Genomic DNA, 18,688 nt, shown 5'->3' with positions numbered 1-18,688 from the left:
ACCTTAATTTGAACTTAAAACATAACCGAGCAGGCTGTCACTGCCCTGTTACTCCATCAGGATGATGCCTCTGTAGTTCTGGGTTTACATTCATTTGCCGGGGCAGAGCAGCCACTGTGATAGCACATCTACCTGCATCACACCTCCATTCAAGGAAGAAAGAAGAGGGACACCAGGGCTGTTGGCAGACCTTGACAGACGTCTCATTGGCCTGAGCTTTGTCACGTGGCTACCTCTAGCTGTAGGGAGATTAGGAAAGCGCACATTTGGCTTTTACAGCTTCTGTTCCAACGACAAGCAAGGCAGAAGGAGATTTGGGTGTGGAGGGAATCAATCTGCAATAGGTAGAATGTATATTGATAATTTTCCTATTTTTATTATTGTTTTGTAGCTTTTTATAGTCTTTATGAATAGTGAAATAATTTGACCTCTGCTGATAAACTTGGCACTTGTTTTTCCTTCTTAAATCTATAAAGGTCTTTGCCCGATTTTTAAGCCGTGAAATAGCCGAACAAAATGAGAAGTCACTGTACCCAAAGCTAATACTAAGTAATGCCGTCTACTTTAACAGGTCGCTGAATCTGGCATATATTTATTTCTGGGCACTTGCCATCCAGCAACTGTAGAATAAATGACGATTATCACTTTCAACCAAAAAAAAGTCTAGCTTTATCAGAATTTAAAGTTCTAACAGAATGGTTAGAGTAGTGCATTTTCAGGCCGAGGAAATACTTGCCCTCACTTACAGAACATCTCAGATGATCTTCAACCCATAGAAAATATGGCTTATAGACTGGTAATGGTACAGCCATACGAGATGTTAATGCTTGCTTTAACAGTGGTATCACATATAGTCCAAAATAATTGTTTGCCATCTTCAGTAATAGCCTTAGTAACATAGTAGAAGTCTAAATAAAACTGTAGTAAAAAGAACATTGAAAAATAATCAGTCTTGCTATACTTTTTTGGTAGGTGTTTAGAAAGAAATCTGATATTGCCAGTTTAGGGGCAATTTATAGAATGCTGTTGAGATTTAAACTCATATTGACCAAAATGTCTTTTTTCCGTTGCCAAAAAACAAAATGATTAGGATGTTTTCTTGGTAATGAAATGTCATATACTATGAAACCAAGAATAGAGATTATGATCTAACACTGTGGGATGCTCAAATGGAGATGAACTACTATCTTTCACTGGAAGGAAATTTTAGATGTTAAAATGTATGTAAAGCAAAATTCTTTTTCAATGTTTGTAAGATATGTTTTTCCATAGGGCACCAGAAGCAAGAGATATTCTCATTTTCATTTTAATTCCTTAATCTGCCAATATAATGTTTCTCACCTGTGTAAGCAAGGTTTTCAAAAATGGAAAGATTGGAAGGTGGTTTTTGCATGGCATCTTTCTGAAGTCTCACAACTGAAAGTTGATTTATCCAGAATAATTAAATAAGTAATAGAAAGCATGCAAATATGTATACTTATATATATATATTTATACATATATAAACATATGTATATCTATAACATGAGTTAATAGTTAACAGTTTATTTGGAGGCTTATTTGGAAGGCAGGTTCCCCAGATTGCATGGCTCACATGTTTAGCTCAGGACAGTGTACAGGCTTCAAAGTCACCCTAAATTCAGAGACAACCTACACACCTGCTAGAGGGTTGACCTTGGGAAAATAATTTAACCTCTTGATTTCATCTGTGCAATGGGACTCTCAGTGGGGAGACTTATTTTCCTTGTAGGATTATTGTGAGGGACTGAGAGAATATGTAAATGCTTTACATATTTCCTGATATATGTGTTCAGTAAATGTATAGTGACTTGTGTCCATCATTATATTATCATACAGAATAGTTTCACTGCCCTTTGAATTAGTAAGGATGATAAGAAAGTACCTTTTTGTGACACACCAATTATGGATTTTAAGTCTTATAGAACCACTAGTTGCTACTCCAAGATTATACTTGGGAACCAGCATTCTTGATATTTAGTATACATAAATATTGCATTTCATAGGTAATTTTTTAAATGGTACCTTTTATGAAACATTTTCATTATTGGTATACTCTGATAACAATATTTAAAACTGTTATCTGCAGTACTGAAAATGATTACTTTCATAATATTATAAAATTATGGAATCTCAAATGACAAGGAGTACCCCAACTATTTATTAATAATGGACAACTTTAAGGGTAATCATTCCAAAAGTTTAAGAAAAATTTTCCCTAGAATATGTGACATTTTATAACCAATATATTTTGTACGAATTTTACCTTCAAGAAGTAGTAGCTTACAAAATTATAATGTGTAATTCCTTAGTTAAGAAAATAGTGATTTCTGGTTTTAATTTGAAAGGGGAACACTTGTCCCTGCAACTCTTCTATTGATAACATCCTTATTCATAATTGCCAGATCTTGGAAGGAACCAAGATGTCCTTCAGTAGGTGAATGGATACATGCAGACAATGAAATATTACTCAGTACTAAAAAGAAATGAGCTACTAAGCCATGAAAATTCAGACATAGAGGGACCTTAAGTACATATTTACTAAGTGGAAGAAGCCAGTCTGAAAAGGCTACATACTGTATAATTTCAACTATATGACATTATGGACAAGGCAACAGTATGCAGACAGTCAAAAGATCAGTGGTTGTAGAGTAGGGTGGGGAAGAGGGAGAAAAAGGAGGAGCACAGAGGATTTTTAGGGCAGTGAAACTATTCTGTATGATAATAGAATGATGGATACAAGTCATTATACATTTGTCAAAACCTATAGAATGTACAATAACAAGAGTGAACCTTAATGTAAACTGTGGCTTTCTGGTGATGGTGATACATCAGTGTAGGCTCATCATGGTAACAGAGGTACCATTCTGGCCAAATATACCACCATCCAGGGGAGGTGGCACGGTATGTGGGTAGGGGGTATATGGAAAATCTCTGTACTTTCTGCTCAATTTTGCTATGAACCTAAAACTTCTGTAAAAAAAAATAATAAAGTCTACTAAAAGAACATACACACAAAAGAAAAACAGAAAAGAAATGCTGTGTCCTGCAGCTCTCCTCTTGATAACTGAAGCAGAACAGGGCTTGACTCTCTAGGGCTACTTTGCTTGCTTAAAAAAATAAGGAGAAAAGAACATAATTTTAAAAGGCAAATATCTCTAACTTTTGCTCATTTTTAGAAAATTTTTGGTAACTCTTTTTTCATTTCTCATTAATTGTGTTCTAACTTCATTGTATTTGTAACATTTAGAAAAGGAATATTAAAAGAACAAATAAAAAGTTTATTAGTCTTCATGAACTTGACAGATCTTATAAACAAATCCTTTAAAGAGAGCATATTTGTTCTAAAACATTATTGTGTCACTACTGCAAAAAGATAAATGTAGTGAAAATTTGAAGCTGTAGAATGACATTATAAGTTAAGAGAATGTTTGGACTTGCTTTATTATTACCAATATTAAAATTAAAAAATATCTTTTGAGATATGACACTCACTGATGAGGATAATATTTGTTTCCTATGTGGATACATTTTTTAGACTTCCTTCTTAGAATAAAGGGAGTTTCATGATATCACAGCAGGGGATATCATTTTCTCTTGATTGCTAGGAAAGATCTGTAGTTGCTAATGTTTCCCAGGTTTGGAAAAGCTCTACCAAGTCTTTGCCTGGGGATTGGGCAGGGAAGATCAGCTGGCATCTGGCCTGTAAAGGACCACTTGCTAGCCTCCCATTGACCACAGAGGTCTTACTTAGCAAGGATAATCTAATGAAGGCAGTTTTAGATCAATTAAAAATCAACCAAACACCAAAAGCCCTGACGTTGAATGTTTGAACTCTAGTGACAACTTCTATAGAAAGAGACCACAGTCATTAACCACAAGGCAGATATTTTTGAGAAGGAAATAACTGTAAGTTATAGATCCTTGGCTGATCCAGAGCTTGTCTGTGTAAAGAAAACATTCTCACCAATAGTACTTCTTTCCAAAAAAAGAAATATACTAGATAGTCACATACAAAAAAGTCTTTTTCTAACGGCTAACTTTTGAGATGTGAAATTACTATCTCTTAGAATATTTTAGAGTTATGTACTTATATTTTAGTCAACTTTTGGGGTTTTTTGGGGGGGGAGGGGGTGTCCTCTACCCTCTTATTTGGAAATAGCACAGAAGTTTTATAAAATAATGTCAGAATTTGGTCACAAAGAGAACCATTAAATAGCATATGACCCAGTTCCCTGAACTAGACCTAGAAAAACTGGCTTTTTCTTAGGAGTATGAGATGCTTCTTAGAAACAGGACAATCTGTCCTCTACAAGTGGCGATTAACTGGAATTCTCATTTTTTAAAACTGGCTTTATGAGGCATTCTGAGTCTTTTTCAAAGAGATTGCTGCTCTAACTGCTCTTTCAGTTCATTGGGGAATTAATGTTTATTGGCCCATTAGGGTTCATACAATACTAGCATTAAATAATTACTCCTCCCTTATATAGCTTCTGCTGTCTTTAAAAAGAAAGTATACTAAAAAAAAAAAAAAAAAAAAAAAGAAAGTATACTAAATTGGCTGTGGGAGAATTCAGGACATCTGAATCTGAAGAAAATAAGAACACGTATCTATCCACTTGATAATGAGGCAGCCTGGGGTGCCTGGTAACAAATTGCACACACAGAGACAAGAAAGAAGTAGTGGGGTAGTAGAGAAGAGGAAAGAAAAACTGGCCGCCTTTAGCCCTGGTGGTGGTGATAAAGCTCAGGAAATATTGCAGCTGAAGGGAGCAGGTGTCAGCACAGACAGCAGCTTGGTGTGAAGGAGAGGGATTCACGGTTCTCCATAAATCCAGTGACGGGCAGGGTCGGAGGAGGGCAGAGCAATCTGCCCAAGTAGCCTACACAGCCACAGGAGTAGAGTTGGGAGACAGAGCTGGAGAGAGAGCTAAAGTGGAGGGAAGGAAGGTCCTGAGGGTTGAAGGATACAATGCAGGGGAAAAAGAAAAGCTGGTGCTGCCAGGTCCTGTCCTGGAGCCAGTTTACAAGCCCAATTTGGTGTATGCCATTGTGCTGCCAGGCCCGGCCGCGTCTCTTTGGACCCCAGGTGGGGCTGCTCCTGTGCGTGGAGCAGCAGGAGAGCTCAGAGGCTGTGGCTGACTGTCTTAAGATTTGCAAGCAGCAAAAAAGTCAAGGCATCCCAAGTGATGCAGAGGAAAGAATCAGAATGAGAGAGTTCAAAGCCTTGCTCTTCCTTTGTGCTATGCTGGGGCTCTTCTTCCTCATCTGTAACATGGGGTAATAATACCCCAGAGGTATTAAGGAGGATTAAGTGGTACATTGTTATCAGGTTCCCCTCCCAGTAGGTGTTGAACAAAGTTAAGTCGCTTTCTCCTTTACAGCTTCTGCAGTTTCACTTGTAGAATAGCATAGGATTTAGAATTATAAATGCTTTCTGAAATGTGAACCTACCATTCATTCAGCAAGAAGAGAATTTCTGAGAGGTGTGTGCGTAATGCTTTATACATCTCAGGTCTCAAGGACCTCACTAATTCTAGGCAGAGGGTCAACACTGATGTCCTGGTGGGCCTCTCTGCCCAAGAGCAGGCATAGAGGGCAGCCTGGGCCAGAAGTGGGCCGGGCACTGCTCGCTGAGCTGGGGGAGAGGGCCAGAGGGAAGGCACAGAGCAGTCAGGTCTAGACACGTGCCCATAAACCAGGGGTTGCAGTGCAGACGGCTGGTCTGTGGGCCATCTGTGGCTCATGGATATTTTTTCCCCTTAGCTAGCATACTGTTTTTTCTAGACCCCTGGAAAACCTGGCTCAAACCTTGAAAGCAGGCTTAGTATTTTTTTTTTTAAGAGTATTTCTTTAAATGGCTTTAGCCAGGTCTTTCACTCTTATTTGGCCATATTCCCTGTCGTTTCCAGTTGCCCTAAACCTGGCCATTCTGTTTCTGTCTGGCCCTTGAATTTTCAGTCCCTCTTTTGAGCCAAAGGCAGAGCAGAGAACAAGCCAGGGAGCTGTCCCTGAACACAGAACCAAGGATTGAAGGTGTCCTATCCCTCCAGGGCTGCTGGATGAAAGACAGGACTCTGTTAAATTTGCATGTCAGATAAACAGAAGCACTTTTTTAGTATACGTGTGTCCCATGTAAAGTTTTCGTTTCCTAAATCTGGCACCCTTACTCCATCCTCATTTATAATTCATGCCCTGCCACCAAAAGGTACTCAATAAGTAGTAATTGTTATTGTAACATTGGGAAAAAGAACTTTGGGCAAAGAATACCTTAACAGCCTTGGGGAAAGGGAGAGAGAACTAATATATTTCAGCTTTGGAAAGAGATAAATTGAGCAAGATGCAGAACGAGTGTTTTCATATGATATGGGGCAAAAGTGGAAGCTATCATGGCTGAGAGGGTTTTTCTCCATTCTGGGCGAGGACAGATAGAAGGTGGCTGGACTTGGGCCTTGCCAGTAGACTGTGTTAAGGGGAGCATCTTCCCAGGAGTGTCTTAGGTGGCATCGTGATACCGTTTAGGCCGAGAGGATGCTAAATGCTGTAACTGTGGTAGACTCCAGGCTTGCAGTGTCTGCGAATGCAGAGTCATACCATGCTCTGCGTTCTGTTACCTCTCAGTGACATTGACCTCTTTCCTCCCCTGTTAATTTCCCTCTGCCTGAATTGCCCTGTCTGCTGTGAGTGTAGCTCAGTGTCCGCTTTCCTGTGCGCTGTTCTCCCTTATCTCTGTTTAACTCCTGCATCTGGTGGGGCAGTGAAGCGGAGATGTGGATGAAGGCCAGGAACACTCTTTGGATGTCTCCCTCCAGCCAGGCATTATCAGATTTGATCTCCTGACTGTGACGTGAGGAAGGTAATGCTATTCTTTTTTTTTTTTTGATACAGACTTTAATTTTTAGAGCAGTTTTAGGTTCACAGCGAAATTGAGTGGAAAGCATGGAGTGTTCCCATATATCCCCGCCCTAACACACCCTATCCCCGCCCCCTGTTAACATCCTGCACCTCAGTGGGACATTTGTTTCCTTTGGTTATTGTTTTTAAAGATGAGACACTGAGCGTTGGAGAGATCAGACTCTTCGGCAGCCGGACTCCAGCTCCCCCAGCTGCAGCGCGCCTGCCTTGTTCCCTGTGACAGCGTCCTCCGCACAGGGTCTCCTGCTGGCTCAGTGCTCCTTCTGGTCCTCTCTGTCTTCATTCCCACAGGGAAATGTAGGGACGGGACCACACCAGTTAAGAGGAAGGGGCGACTAGATTGTTGTCGTGTGTTCACATAGCTAGACATTTTCTTCCCAGTGAATGAGGGAGGGTTTGGTTGAAGCTGTGACTTGATTCCCTGAAGATAGTTTTTAATCTTGTTTCCTTTCTTCCATTTTTCTGTTCCACCAAAAATTAAAGGAAAGAAGATTGATACAGTGATCCTAAATTTTGTGTTGAGATTTTTATCTGGAAGTTTCAGAAGTTACTTTCATGGGACAAGCAAGTAATGTCAGACAAAGTTTGGTGGAAACTCCTGACAGGCATTTAAAATCAGTATTGTTCAAAGCATCCATTGTAAGTATAATTTGAAGAGCGAAGGCCACCAGTTTCCACTTGAACAATCAGGAAGGTAGATTGACCCCCAGCCTAGTCCTCGGCTGAACCAAGTGCAGCCCTTTATGTCCTCCAGAACATCGGTAATTTGAGTGTCCCTGGACTGGTACGTTTATTGATTTCCATTTAATGGGTGTGGAAAGTGGGCTTGGAGAGATTAATTGCCTCACTTAGAGTCACACCGAAAATGGCGGAGCTCAGATATGAACCCAGTTTGTTAAATGCCTGTTCCTGTGACCTGCTCTTATACATGCCTCCTCAATAAACAGAGGATTTTCTATGAGGACACGCAGGGAAGTAAGTAAACAGTCTCAGCAGGCAAAGAGCCCTGGCTCCTGGAGGAGAGGAAGATAATTCATCAACATTCAGCAGCGTCGTTTGCAGTTCTGCAGAGGTTCCACAGACCTAGCACAGTTCCCCTGCGGCACCGTGTAAATAACTGGGCACCCCGTGCCTGCCTCCCAGTCTTTTATCTGTCTCTCCTTTCCTTCTGTCTCCCTCGTGGTGTCAACTGCTTCATGACTCTTTCCTGTGGCTTTTTTTCTTTGTGTGTTTGTACTTCTCTGCTTCAGCATGACTCTCTGGCCGCTGGATTCTCTGTGAATTTGCTCCCCTAGGTAGAGTAGATGCTTGGGTTGGTACGTCCATTAGAGAGAGCATCACACCTGGGTGCCTCACCTCGACGGCTCCTGGCTGGTCCTCAGTTGTCTCCTTGTGGGTAATGCACCAGGCTCTGGATCAGTCAGCTGGGGCCAGGGACCCAGATCACACTGTCAAACTATGGAAATTTCGTGTAAGACCCTACAGGATGGGCCTATAAGTGGGACGTGAACTTGTATGCTTTTCAAAAGAGGCAGTGAAAGCCCCAAATTCTCATCAGACCTGTCTGGAGGAAACAGATTTTCAAAAAGATTTTTAATGTGCTATATAAATTAAGATCATATGATTAAAATATCAGCAAATAAGAATATTTGCTAAGGGTAGTTCTCAGAGACAAAAAATTTGAGTTATGTAATCTACACATACCAGGGGAAATTCAATCATATTTTTCTTTATTCATAATTTCCCACGCCCTTGATTAGGATAAAGTTGAAACAAACTGTTAGTTACAATAATAGAGTTACGTGCAACATTTTTTTTAAATCAAAGTATATTTGATTTACATTTGTGTTTCAGATGTACAGCAAAGTGATTCAGTTATATCACTTTAAATCTTTTCAGATTCTTTTTCATTATAGGTTATTACAAGATACTGTGTATAATTCCCTGTGCTGTACAGTAGGTCCTTGTTGATTATGTATTTTATATGTAGTAGTGTGTATCTGTTAATCCCAAACTCCTAATTTATCCCTCCCTCACCTTCCCCTTTGGTAACCATGCATTTGTTTTCTTTGTCTGTGAATCTGTTTTGTAAATAAGTTAATTTGTATCACTTCTTTTAGACTCCACATATAAGTGATATCATATGATATGTGTCTTTGTCTGACTGACTTCACTTAGTATGATAATCTCTAGGTGCATCCATGTTGCTGCAAATGGCATTACTTCATCCTTTTTATAGCTGAGTAATATTCCATTGTGTGTGTGTGTGTATAAAACACATCTTCTTTATCCATTCATCTGTTGGTGAACATTTAGGTTGTTTCCATGTCTTGGCTATTGTGAACATTGGAGTGCATGTATCTTTTCAAATTAGAGTTTTCATCTTTTCCAGATATGTGCCCAGGATTAGGATGGCTGGATCATATGGTAGCTCTGTTTTTAGTCTTTTAAGGACCCTCCATACTGTTCTCCATAGTGGCTGCACCGATTTACATTCCCACCAACAGTGTAGGAGGGTTCCCTTTTCTCCACACCCTCTCTAGCATTTGTTATTCTGATGGCCATTCTGAGCAGTGTGAGGTGATACCTTATTGTAGTTTTGATTTGCATTTCTCTAATAATTAGCAATGTTGAGCATGTTTTCATGGCATTGTGCACAACATTTAATTGTTTTTCTTATTGTTCTCTTATATTTCTAAGCATTTATGAGGGTATAAGAAGGGAAAATGTTAAGCTTCTATACCTTATCTATTAGATCATAAGCATGATAGACTCATGTACCTTTCCCTGCTAGTCCTTTAGCATCTTATCACTGATAGTGTAGCAGACACTCAATAAATGGTACTAATTACTCAGCTCTGGTGCCAATTGAGAAGAAAGTGCTAATCAAAGAGTCTTCTATAAGTACAGATCAAGGAGAAGTAATGCTATTTTTTGGATATTTTATGTGTAAATTCCAGCTTCTCTGTGTCAAAACAAAGGATTGCTATTATAAAATCTTATTTATTTCCCTTCCCTTTGGTTTGTTTTCAGTTTATCTTTTTTTAATTTGGTTTCACTACTGAGTTTGAAGTCCTGATCAACATTGAATTTAGGCCTGTTTTAATCTTTCCACTTCAGACGTCAGGCTGTATAGCCCTAATTAAATTGATGAAGGACGACAAAACAAAATGAAGGAGCCTGTGAAGATGAAGGATTAATCCCATCTGTGGACATCTTTGTTGGTAGTTGAATTTTAGAAGTGACCTTCGTGTCGTGTCAGCTTCTGAGCACACAGAATCTGAAAGAATGAAATGCTTTCCTTCTCATGGTCCCTTAGCTGGCTAGTGGCTTAATGCTGTAAAATGAGAAGCTAGTAGCATTTTGATGCTTTCAAATATTTGTATGTCATAACTCTGAGTTACAAAGTTGGTTTTTATATATAACCTGTGAATTCAACCTCATTGTTATTCTACACACACACAAAGTCTTAATTTGACTTTCACGTGGTAAATCATTTCCAGAGGTGACCAACCACTGGAATCCATGAACAGTATGACTGCTCCTCATTTCACAGATTCCTGGGGAAACCACTCTTAGAGCTCCACACAGGGCACTTTGACCAAGTCATTTTCTTTTTTTCTTCTGTAACTTTAACACATAGAAATCCCATGAGATGAGGAACCCATTTTGAGAAACATGTCACAGCAGCTTTTGAAATGCAGGCAGGTAAGCAATAAGTGTCAAATTTTCTCTTCAGGGAAAAAAGATAAGGAAAGTTAATATATACTACAGTGGTAACTCAGTGAGGTTCTGAACTAGTGTGGTACATTGTATAAATGATAATTTTTGACAAAGCAGACGTCTTCTATAGGGAAGCTTTATGCTATCTTTGAGTCATTAATAGTACATGGCACTGGTTTCCATTCAGACTTGGAGCTGAAACAATCATAACACTTTTTTTTTGTTCTGTTCTTGCATCAGGTGTATGCCAAAAGCTTTTGAATTTATCTTTGGAACAGATATGAAGAGTTTACCAAATATGGTACATTTAATGGGAAAACCAAATCAAACTGAGATGTAATCTCAAGGTGTGTTTGTACCTAGTGTTCATGTACCTAGTCTTTTCAGAGGCTCATTGGTTCCTGTTTCTGTGATGTGAATTTAGTTGGTCTCAATATAGGCTTAAAATTCAATAAGCCATGTGATTATTCACCACGTGTGCTGGGTGCCATCACACAGGCCATGCTCATGTAATCCTTCCATACACTCTGAGGAATTATGATTCCAAGTTTTCAGATAAAGAAAGTCTCACAAAAACTGTGGCTCATTCGTGATTATAAGACGAGTTGGTAGTATTACAGGGGTTATAAATCAGGGATTATTTTACCTTCAAACCTATTATGCTTTCCAACAAAATTAATTTATAAGGAGAAAAATATTAAAAAACAGTACTGTATACACATTCTGTTAATTGTTTGAAGATCAGTGATCTGATTCATCAAAGGAAGATTCTGTTGCTGCCTCATTTAAAGAAGTTGGTACAGTGTATGGTTAATGCCATTGGCTTTGGAGTCAGGCCAACACAGGGATGAACCCTGGCTCTGCAGCTGTGGAGAAATGTTATGACTTTGAGTAAAGTTGTTTGCGTTTTAACTTCTAAAAGTCTCGGTTTCGGGGACTTCCCTGGTTGTGCAGTGGATAAGATTCCATGCTCCAAATGCAAGGGGCCTGGGTTCGGTCCCTGATCAAGGAACTTGATTCCACATGCATGATGCAAGTAAGAGTTCACCTGCTGCAACTGGGGAGCCCACAAGCCGCAACTAAGGAGCCCGCCTGCTGCAACTAAGACCCGGAACAACCAAATAAATAAATAAATATTTATTAAAGAAAAGAATCTCAGTTTCTTCATCTACTAAACAGTGATAATACAACATATATCACAGGGTTATAACGAGAATTGAGTACAATACTGAATATAGAGCATTTAGCAGAGTACCCAGCAGATAGTACAGATTTCTTGGTAGCTATTATTAGTAGCAGTAGTGCTGAGATAGGAAGATAATATACAAATTGATTAAAGAAAGATGTACATTATTGTTTTCAGGGACATATGAAGACTTATTAATGATCTCACTGAAGATTTTTAGTGATAAACAGCCTTTACATAGTATTTATAACTTTATGTGATGCTTTTTAATCTATTTTAAAATATGGAGCTAGATTAGAATATTTCCAAACTATGCCCATATTTTAATTATGGTTGCTAATGGATTGGAAATAGTGGCATGAATAAATTCTAGACAAGTGAGGAGTCCTCAACCCTTTTTAAAAAATGTATACAAAAATAGTTATCTACAGTGTATTCTTGCAGTCATTGAAAAAAATTTGTACAACTTTTATACAATAATTATACAACTATTTTGGTAGGCTCTTAGCAGTATCCCCCCTTGAAAATTATTCACTTTCTACTAGAGTTAATTTCTAGCACCTATTGTGGTGCAAATAGGTGTAGTTTTAATAAGTCAGAACTTAGTCTATATGCCAGGAGAAATTGATTGGTTTTCATTATATTGTAGATAAATTAATTTTGTTAAAATTAATAAAAATTTTAAAATGTATGCAACTAATTTATGGCAGAGAGCTTCAGACTTTAAAAACATTCCTGGTACAAGGAATCTAGGTTGGGAATATATGGAGTCAGTTTTCAGTTGCATATGTCTACACAGATACGTATGCAATTAAAGATTAAGTATATTAAGCTGAAGTTTTCCAAAATCTGTGTATATCCACAGTTTTCTTTTTTTCATTCACTATAGATACTTTAAAATACTTCTCTATATAGCCTTCATCAAGATACTTCAAAGTATTTAAAGTGCTAAAGTGCTATTTAAAGTGCTTTGGATATTTGTCTGTATATTAAATGCAGAGAACTTTATGCAAAAATGTGAATTTTAAGTATACGATCTTTGCAGATAATGCGTCATGAGGATGAGATAGATAAATGTAAGAATGGTTTATCCTTTTATGATAAGCCAAGTTTCTGTTGCTGGAAACTGACTTTTGAAAATAGTATGTACATGAAATAGAATTAAATGGATTAAAAAAAAATCTCCATTTGTAAACGTAAAGGGATGATGTGTGTTTGTGTGTTGTGTGTGTTCTAGCTTACTCTTACCACTGTCACTCTTTTAATTATTAATCATCATCCTTTTAACTAAGCAGTGAGTTTTAATGTTTTAATCTTTAGGTCTTCGATAGATGACCTGTTTTGAAGGAAAAAAATCTTAAATTCAAATTATAATCCCATTTTCATTTCTTTTCTCAGATGATGAAACATGCTTGGAATAATTATAAACGTTATGCCTGGGGAAAAAATGAACTGAAACCTGTATCTAAAGGAGGCCATTCAAGCAGTTTGTTTGGTGAGTAAAATGTGCTTTGGCTCCTTACTGACGGTAACTTCTCTCCGAATGAACTTGTGGGTGATGGAAAAAGTTTGTGTGACCCTCCAGACTGTGTTGCTAGGAAACTTGCACACCCGATGGAGTTGTCTGCAGGGAATGTGCATAGTGTGTCCTTCAGACAGAGCACTGGCTGCACGTTAGAACCACCTGCGTCCCTTGAAAAAATACTGATGCCTGGGGCACGTTTCCAAAGATCCTTATTTAATGGATATGGGCACAGTATCATGATTTTCAGCTCCCATGTGGTACCTAGCAGAGGAGCATTTGTTGGCTGAGTTAACTGCTTCCTGTCAGGTGAAAGCTGTGTCTCTATCGATAAGCCGGCCAAGGCAGCCAGCCGTGGTGACCTTCACTATGTCTCAGTGACTCTCAACTTTGGCTCTAAATTTCTCCTGCGTGCAGTGAAAGAGAAAGTGAAGATGGAGTCATCAGTTATTTAAACTTGCATTTATCCACTTTGGCATCATCTTATTGCTTTTGGTCCTCACAGCATCCCTCTGTGATTAGTACTCTGGATATTAGTAACATTCCCATCGCGGAGGGGCACAAGCTAAGTAACAGGAGTGTTAGGTGGATGCCTTGGGTCACAGAGCTAGCCAGTGCCCTTCTCACTGAACTCAATTCCTCTTCAGTTCCCACAATTTTTGTCTATAAGTAACAGGATGAAGGGGAGGGAATCTTGGTCTGATACTTCTGAATTCACCATAGAAAAGGTGACTTTCTATACTTTAACTGAAGATGTTAAATAGTATCAAATCATATAACAAATAACAGTATCCACGGACACTTATTACGTGCCACGTGCCACTTGTGCATTTTCTCATTTAACCTCATTATTATATGCATTTTGTAGACGAAAAATATGAAGCTGAGAGAACAGCTTGCCCAGTATTAGTCACCTACTAACTGGCTGAGCTGGGACTTGAACCCACATGTGGCTCAGGTCAGAGTCTGCTCCTAATCACCCCATTATGCTTTTGCATTTATTTAGGACCTTCCATGTATTTGGCTCTCTTTCCAGCACTGGTGTTAATAAACACAGTACAAGTCTTGGCACGGTTCATGACCTAGTGCAGAAGACATATGTGTAGATAATGAATTATCAAAGCACTAAGTGGTTCAATAGATATTCATAGGAAGTTCTGAAGAACCATAGGCTCTCTGGTAGGGAGAAGGGCATTGCAGGAATAGTTAGGAAGAGCTGGAAGAGTGGGGAAGAGGCTGGTTGGTCTATCACAGTGACACACTTTAGGGATGAAAAGGGCCAAACCTGGAGTGGTGGCAGTACAAGTGATTTCAGATGTTTCTAGAGTATTGTTTTGGGGGTACGGTGACCAGTTAACGTGGGTAATGGGAGGTAGGAATTGAAGAGAGAAACTCAGAAACTTCGTGCGGACTCAGAGGTCTTAATTTTTTATTGTTTATTATAACTTTTTTAAAAATGTAATTCCAGTTTTGCTTTTATCTCTATGAAAGTTGTTCATAGTATTAAGAAGTCAGTTGTGTGTAAATTTGCCATAGTCTTTATCAAAGAGATTACTTGGCTCTCTGTTAGTACAGTGGTGGTTTTTAAATTTATTATTAAGCCTTAAAAACATACTGAGTCTCTTAATACGGAATGTGGAGGTAAATAAGACATGACTTCTCTATTCTAAGAAAGTTTACAGACTAAGAGGAGATGCTTATACGTCGTTATGATGGAAGACAGAAAGTGATGAGTGCAGGGGCATTGTAAACCTCCCTCCCATTGAGGGAGTTCAGAGGAAATAAATGAGAGTCAGGACTGGCTAGGAGGATGGGAGGAGAGGTTAGGATCCGTCAGGGCTGCAGAGAGGGGGTAGAATTCCATTTTTGAGTAAAGGTTTCTTAGAGCTATCACTAAACAATTTTAGATCTAATTATATTTAAACAGTTTTGCACAGTTTTGATGTAATTACAAAATTAATATGTGTTGCTCTTCGGTTTCAGGTCTTTTTTTTTTTTTCTTCCTAGAGAATGCTACCACAAATGAAATTTCTGAGACTTCTTTTCTGCAACGCAGAAGAGACTTTAAAGATTAGTGTACCAGTCTATAGCCTGTGATAACTTTTAGTTTGGTTTTGATGCAACTTTTACATTTTCTTTCACTGAAAGACGTTTCGACTGTGTTCAGTATTCTTGTTTACTCATAAATTCAGTGTTACCCTCTTCCTTTCCAAGGTATGGTCAGTGTGCATGTATGGATCTGTCAAAGGCGTTCTATTGAATAAATATTTTTCTGATATTTTCAGGTAATATCCAAGGAGCAACAATAGTAGATGCCCTAGATACACTTTTTATTATGAAAATGAAAGATGAATTTGAAGAGGCAAAAGCGTGGGTTGAAGAAAATCTAAATTTTAATGTGGTAAGTTAAAAGCTGCCAATTCAGTTCTTAAATGTCAGTTAACATAGATAAATTCTGTTGTGCGGCAGAAACTTCTGTTGTGGGGCAGATTATTGTATTGTACCCTGGCAGAAACAAAGAATGCAGTTTCACATAGTATCATACTATAGTCTTAACTTGCCCTCCCTTACTACACAAATGTATGTCTTTGTTTTTTTGGCAAATTAAGAGTAGGAAAAAAGAAATTGATATCTATTAAGACCTACACGTGCCAAGTATTCTCGTTCAACTCTCACAACGACCCTGTGAGACGGGTATTGTTTTCACACCTTTGCAGATGAGAAATTGGAGGCTTATCTAGACCACACAGCTAGATGTGTGTCAGAGCTATGGGCCTAACACAGGTCTGCGTGACTCCAGTGCTCATGCCTTTGCCCTGCACCATGGTGCGTTACTGTGACTTTGTTAGATGACCATTTGTTAAGTGGAGCCCAGGGTGTCATATGGTGAGCTGCCATGCGATGAAAGTCCACAGGAGAAATCGGAATAGAGAAGTGTATTACTTCACAGGTCGTGAGAAGGTACATGACTCACCTTCAGGGGCTGCACAGGGAGCTCAAGGCAGAGCACAGACAGAGAGACAGGACCTGGGGCACGTGCCGTTATTAGGGTGGGTAGAGTGCTTCCGGGTTCCCAGGCTAAGGCCAGAGTGGTCAATGCAAACCAATTGGTGAGCTCCACGGTGGTCTTTTCTAAGGGACACACAAGGGGAAGGCCCTGGGAGGTGGGGGAGACATGACCACAAGGGGGGGTTGTATCAGGAACTGACATTTGCTTGTGACTCTGGGGCTGTTAGTCGAGGGCACGCTCTTGCATGAGGGGCTAGTGTCCATTTAAAGCCCTTGCAGGCCGCTTGGCCAAACAGAATGGATGCCGAATCAGCAGTATCATGAAGTAGCGGATCTAAACCCTCCACATACATCCAGCAGCAGCTGCATCCACGTTCCCATAAATAAGACTTTAAACTTTGTTGATTGTAGACCCTTATCAGTATAATTTTTTTTTTTCTTGGCTTAGTCACATGGCATACGGGATCTTAGTTCCCTGACCAAGGATCGATCCCATGTCCCCTTGCAGTGGAAGCTCAGAGTCCTAACCACGGAACCACCAGGGAATTCCTAGTATAAACTTTTATCAATTTGTGTATGAAATTTTTTTTTATAAATTTATTTATTTATTTATTTATTTTATTGGCTGTGTTGGGTCTTTTTTTGCTGTGCGCGGGCTTTCATTAGTTACAGGCTACTCTTCATTGTGGTGTGCGGGCTCCTCATTGCCGTGGCTTCTCTTGTTGTGGAGCACGGGCTCTAGGCGCGTGGGCTTCAGTAGTTGCTGCACATGGGCTCAGTAGTTGTGGCTCATGGGCTCTAAAGCGCAGGCTCAATAGTTGTGGTGCACGGGTTTAGTTGCTCCGTGGCATGTGGGATCTTCCTGGAGCAGGGATCAAACCTGTGTCCCCTACATTGGCAGGCGGATTCTTAGCCACTGCACCACCTAGGAAGCCCTGAAATTTTTTTTAATTTTATGTATGTCCTACCTTTTTTAAGAAACCTCAATACCCATTGTCTACCAAGGAAAAGGTTCATAATTAAGGATAGTGGACTCTTCTAATACTACTTCTTGATAATTTGGGAGGACTACATCTTGTCAGAGGTAATCTAATTCCACAGTCATTGCTTGACCTTGTAAGGAGGTTGACAAAGCTTGTTTTAAGAACAAGAAAAATTGGCCCTGGTGTTTTTTAGCCATTCACTTATGTTTGCATCATTGGTATTTTTTTTAAGTTCAGTTATACATAAACACACAGATTCTTTTTCAGGTTCTTTTCCATTATAGGTTATTACAAAATACTAAATATATAGTTCCCTTCGCTATACAGTAAGTCCTTGCTGTTTATCTGTTTTATATATAGTAGTAGGTATCTGTTAATCCCAAATTCCCAGTTTATCCCTCTCCCTTTCCCCTTTGGTAACCACAAGTTTGTTTTGTTATCTTTGTCTGTGAGTCTGTTTCATAAATAAGTTCATTTGTATCTTTTTTTTTTAAGATTCCACATATAAATGGTATCATGTGATATTTGTGTTTGTCTGACATTTCACTATTGGTATTATTTTTAATCTGAGATTACTTTGCAAAAATTCTTGTAAGCCTCTTATCTATCTGGCAAGCATTCAATAATATCTGTAAATCCCCATAATCAGGCGCAAGTAACATGCCATATGTTGAGAAAGGACAAAGAAGGGGTATTTCCCTGTCGACCCCTCTGCTTTGTGGAGCTTGTTCTCCCACAGACCAAGTGAGCATATCAAGATCGTTCGGAGTATTAAAGGTAGCATAAAGCTGAGTCTTTTCCCCACCTTTTTGGATTAAAAACATATAAATTAGAAGTTTTAATATTTGTTCCTACTCTAATTAATTGCCATTTATATCCCATTTTGGAGATCACTGACTTAAAGGACAAGCACATAAGTCTGTGTTTAATCTGCCTTATAATTGAATTTAGAATATAAAGGAGACAATATTCTTTTTTTTTTTTTTTTTTTTGGCACACGGGCTTAGTTGTTCCGTGGCATGTGGGGTCTTCCTGGAGCAGGGATCGAACCCATGTCCTCTGCATTGGCAGGTGGATTCTTAACCACTGCGCCACCTAGGAAGCCCACAATATTCTAATATAAAGAGATCTTAGAGATTGATGTGTTCAGTCTTCTTATTTTAAATATGAGAAAACAGGCCCAAGGAGTGTGTCATTTTGTTAGGTTCTACAGCTTTTTGGTTGGATATGACCTGTGGTGGCTCAGATGTAACCAGTAGAACTGAGTGTGAAAAATTAAGGCAATGAACATATAATATAAAAAATTATATGTTCTTTCTGAGGGTTTATTAT

At 39.0% G+C, this 18,688-nt stretch overlaps 1 protein-coding gene across 3 annotated transcripts in view; it reads left to right on the top strand.

Annotated features, from left to right (window-relative positions):
• Window positions 1-18,688, top strand: part of MAN1A1 (mannosidase alpha class 1A member 1) — a 165,490-nt gene that overhangs the window by 27,152 nt on the left and 119,650 nt on the right. For all 3 annotated transcript variants that reach the window (XM_057739135.1, XM_057739134.1, XM_057739132.1), the window contains exons 3-4: window positions 13,241-13,337; window positions 15,650-15,765. In XM_057739135.1, coding sequence (XP_057595118.1) covers window positions 13,241-13,337; window positions 15,650-15,765 — 213 coding nt within the window. The remainder of the gene's footprint in view (window positions 1-13,240; window positions 13,338-15,649; window positions 15,766-18,688) is intronic.

This window comes from Hippopotamus amphibius, chromosome 6, assembly GCF_030028045.1.
Source record: "Hippopotamus amphibius kiboko isolate mHipAmp2 chromosome 6, mHipAmp2.hap2, whole genome shotgun sequence".
In the NCBI taxonomy this organism is placed as follows: domain Eukaryota; kingdom Metazoa; phylum Chordata; class Mammalia; order Artiodactyla; family Hippopotamidae; genus Hippopotamus; species Hippopotamus amphibius.
Note: the sequence above shows the minus strand (reverse complement) of the source record. Positions and strands in the feature narration are given on the sequence as shown.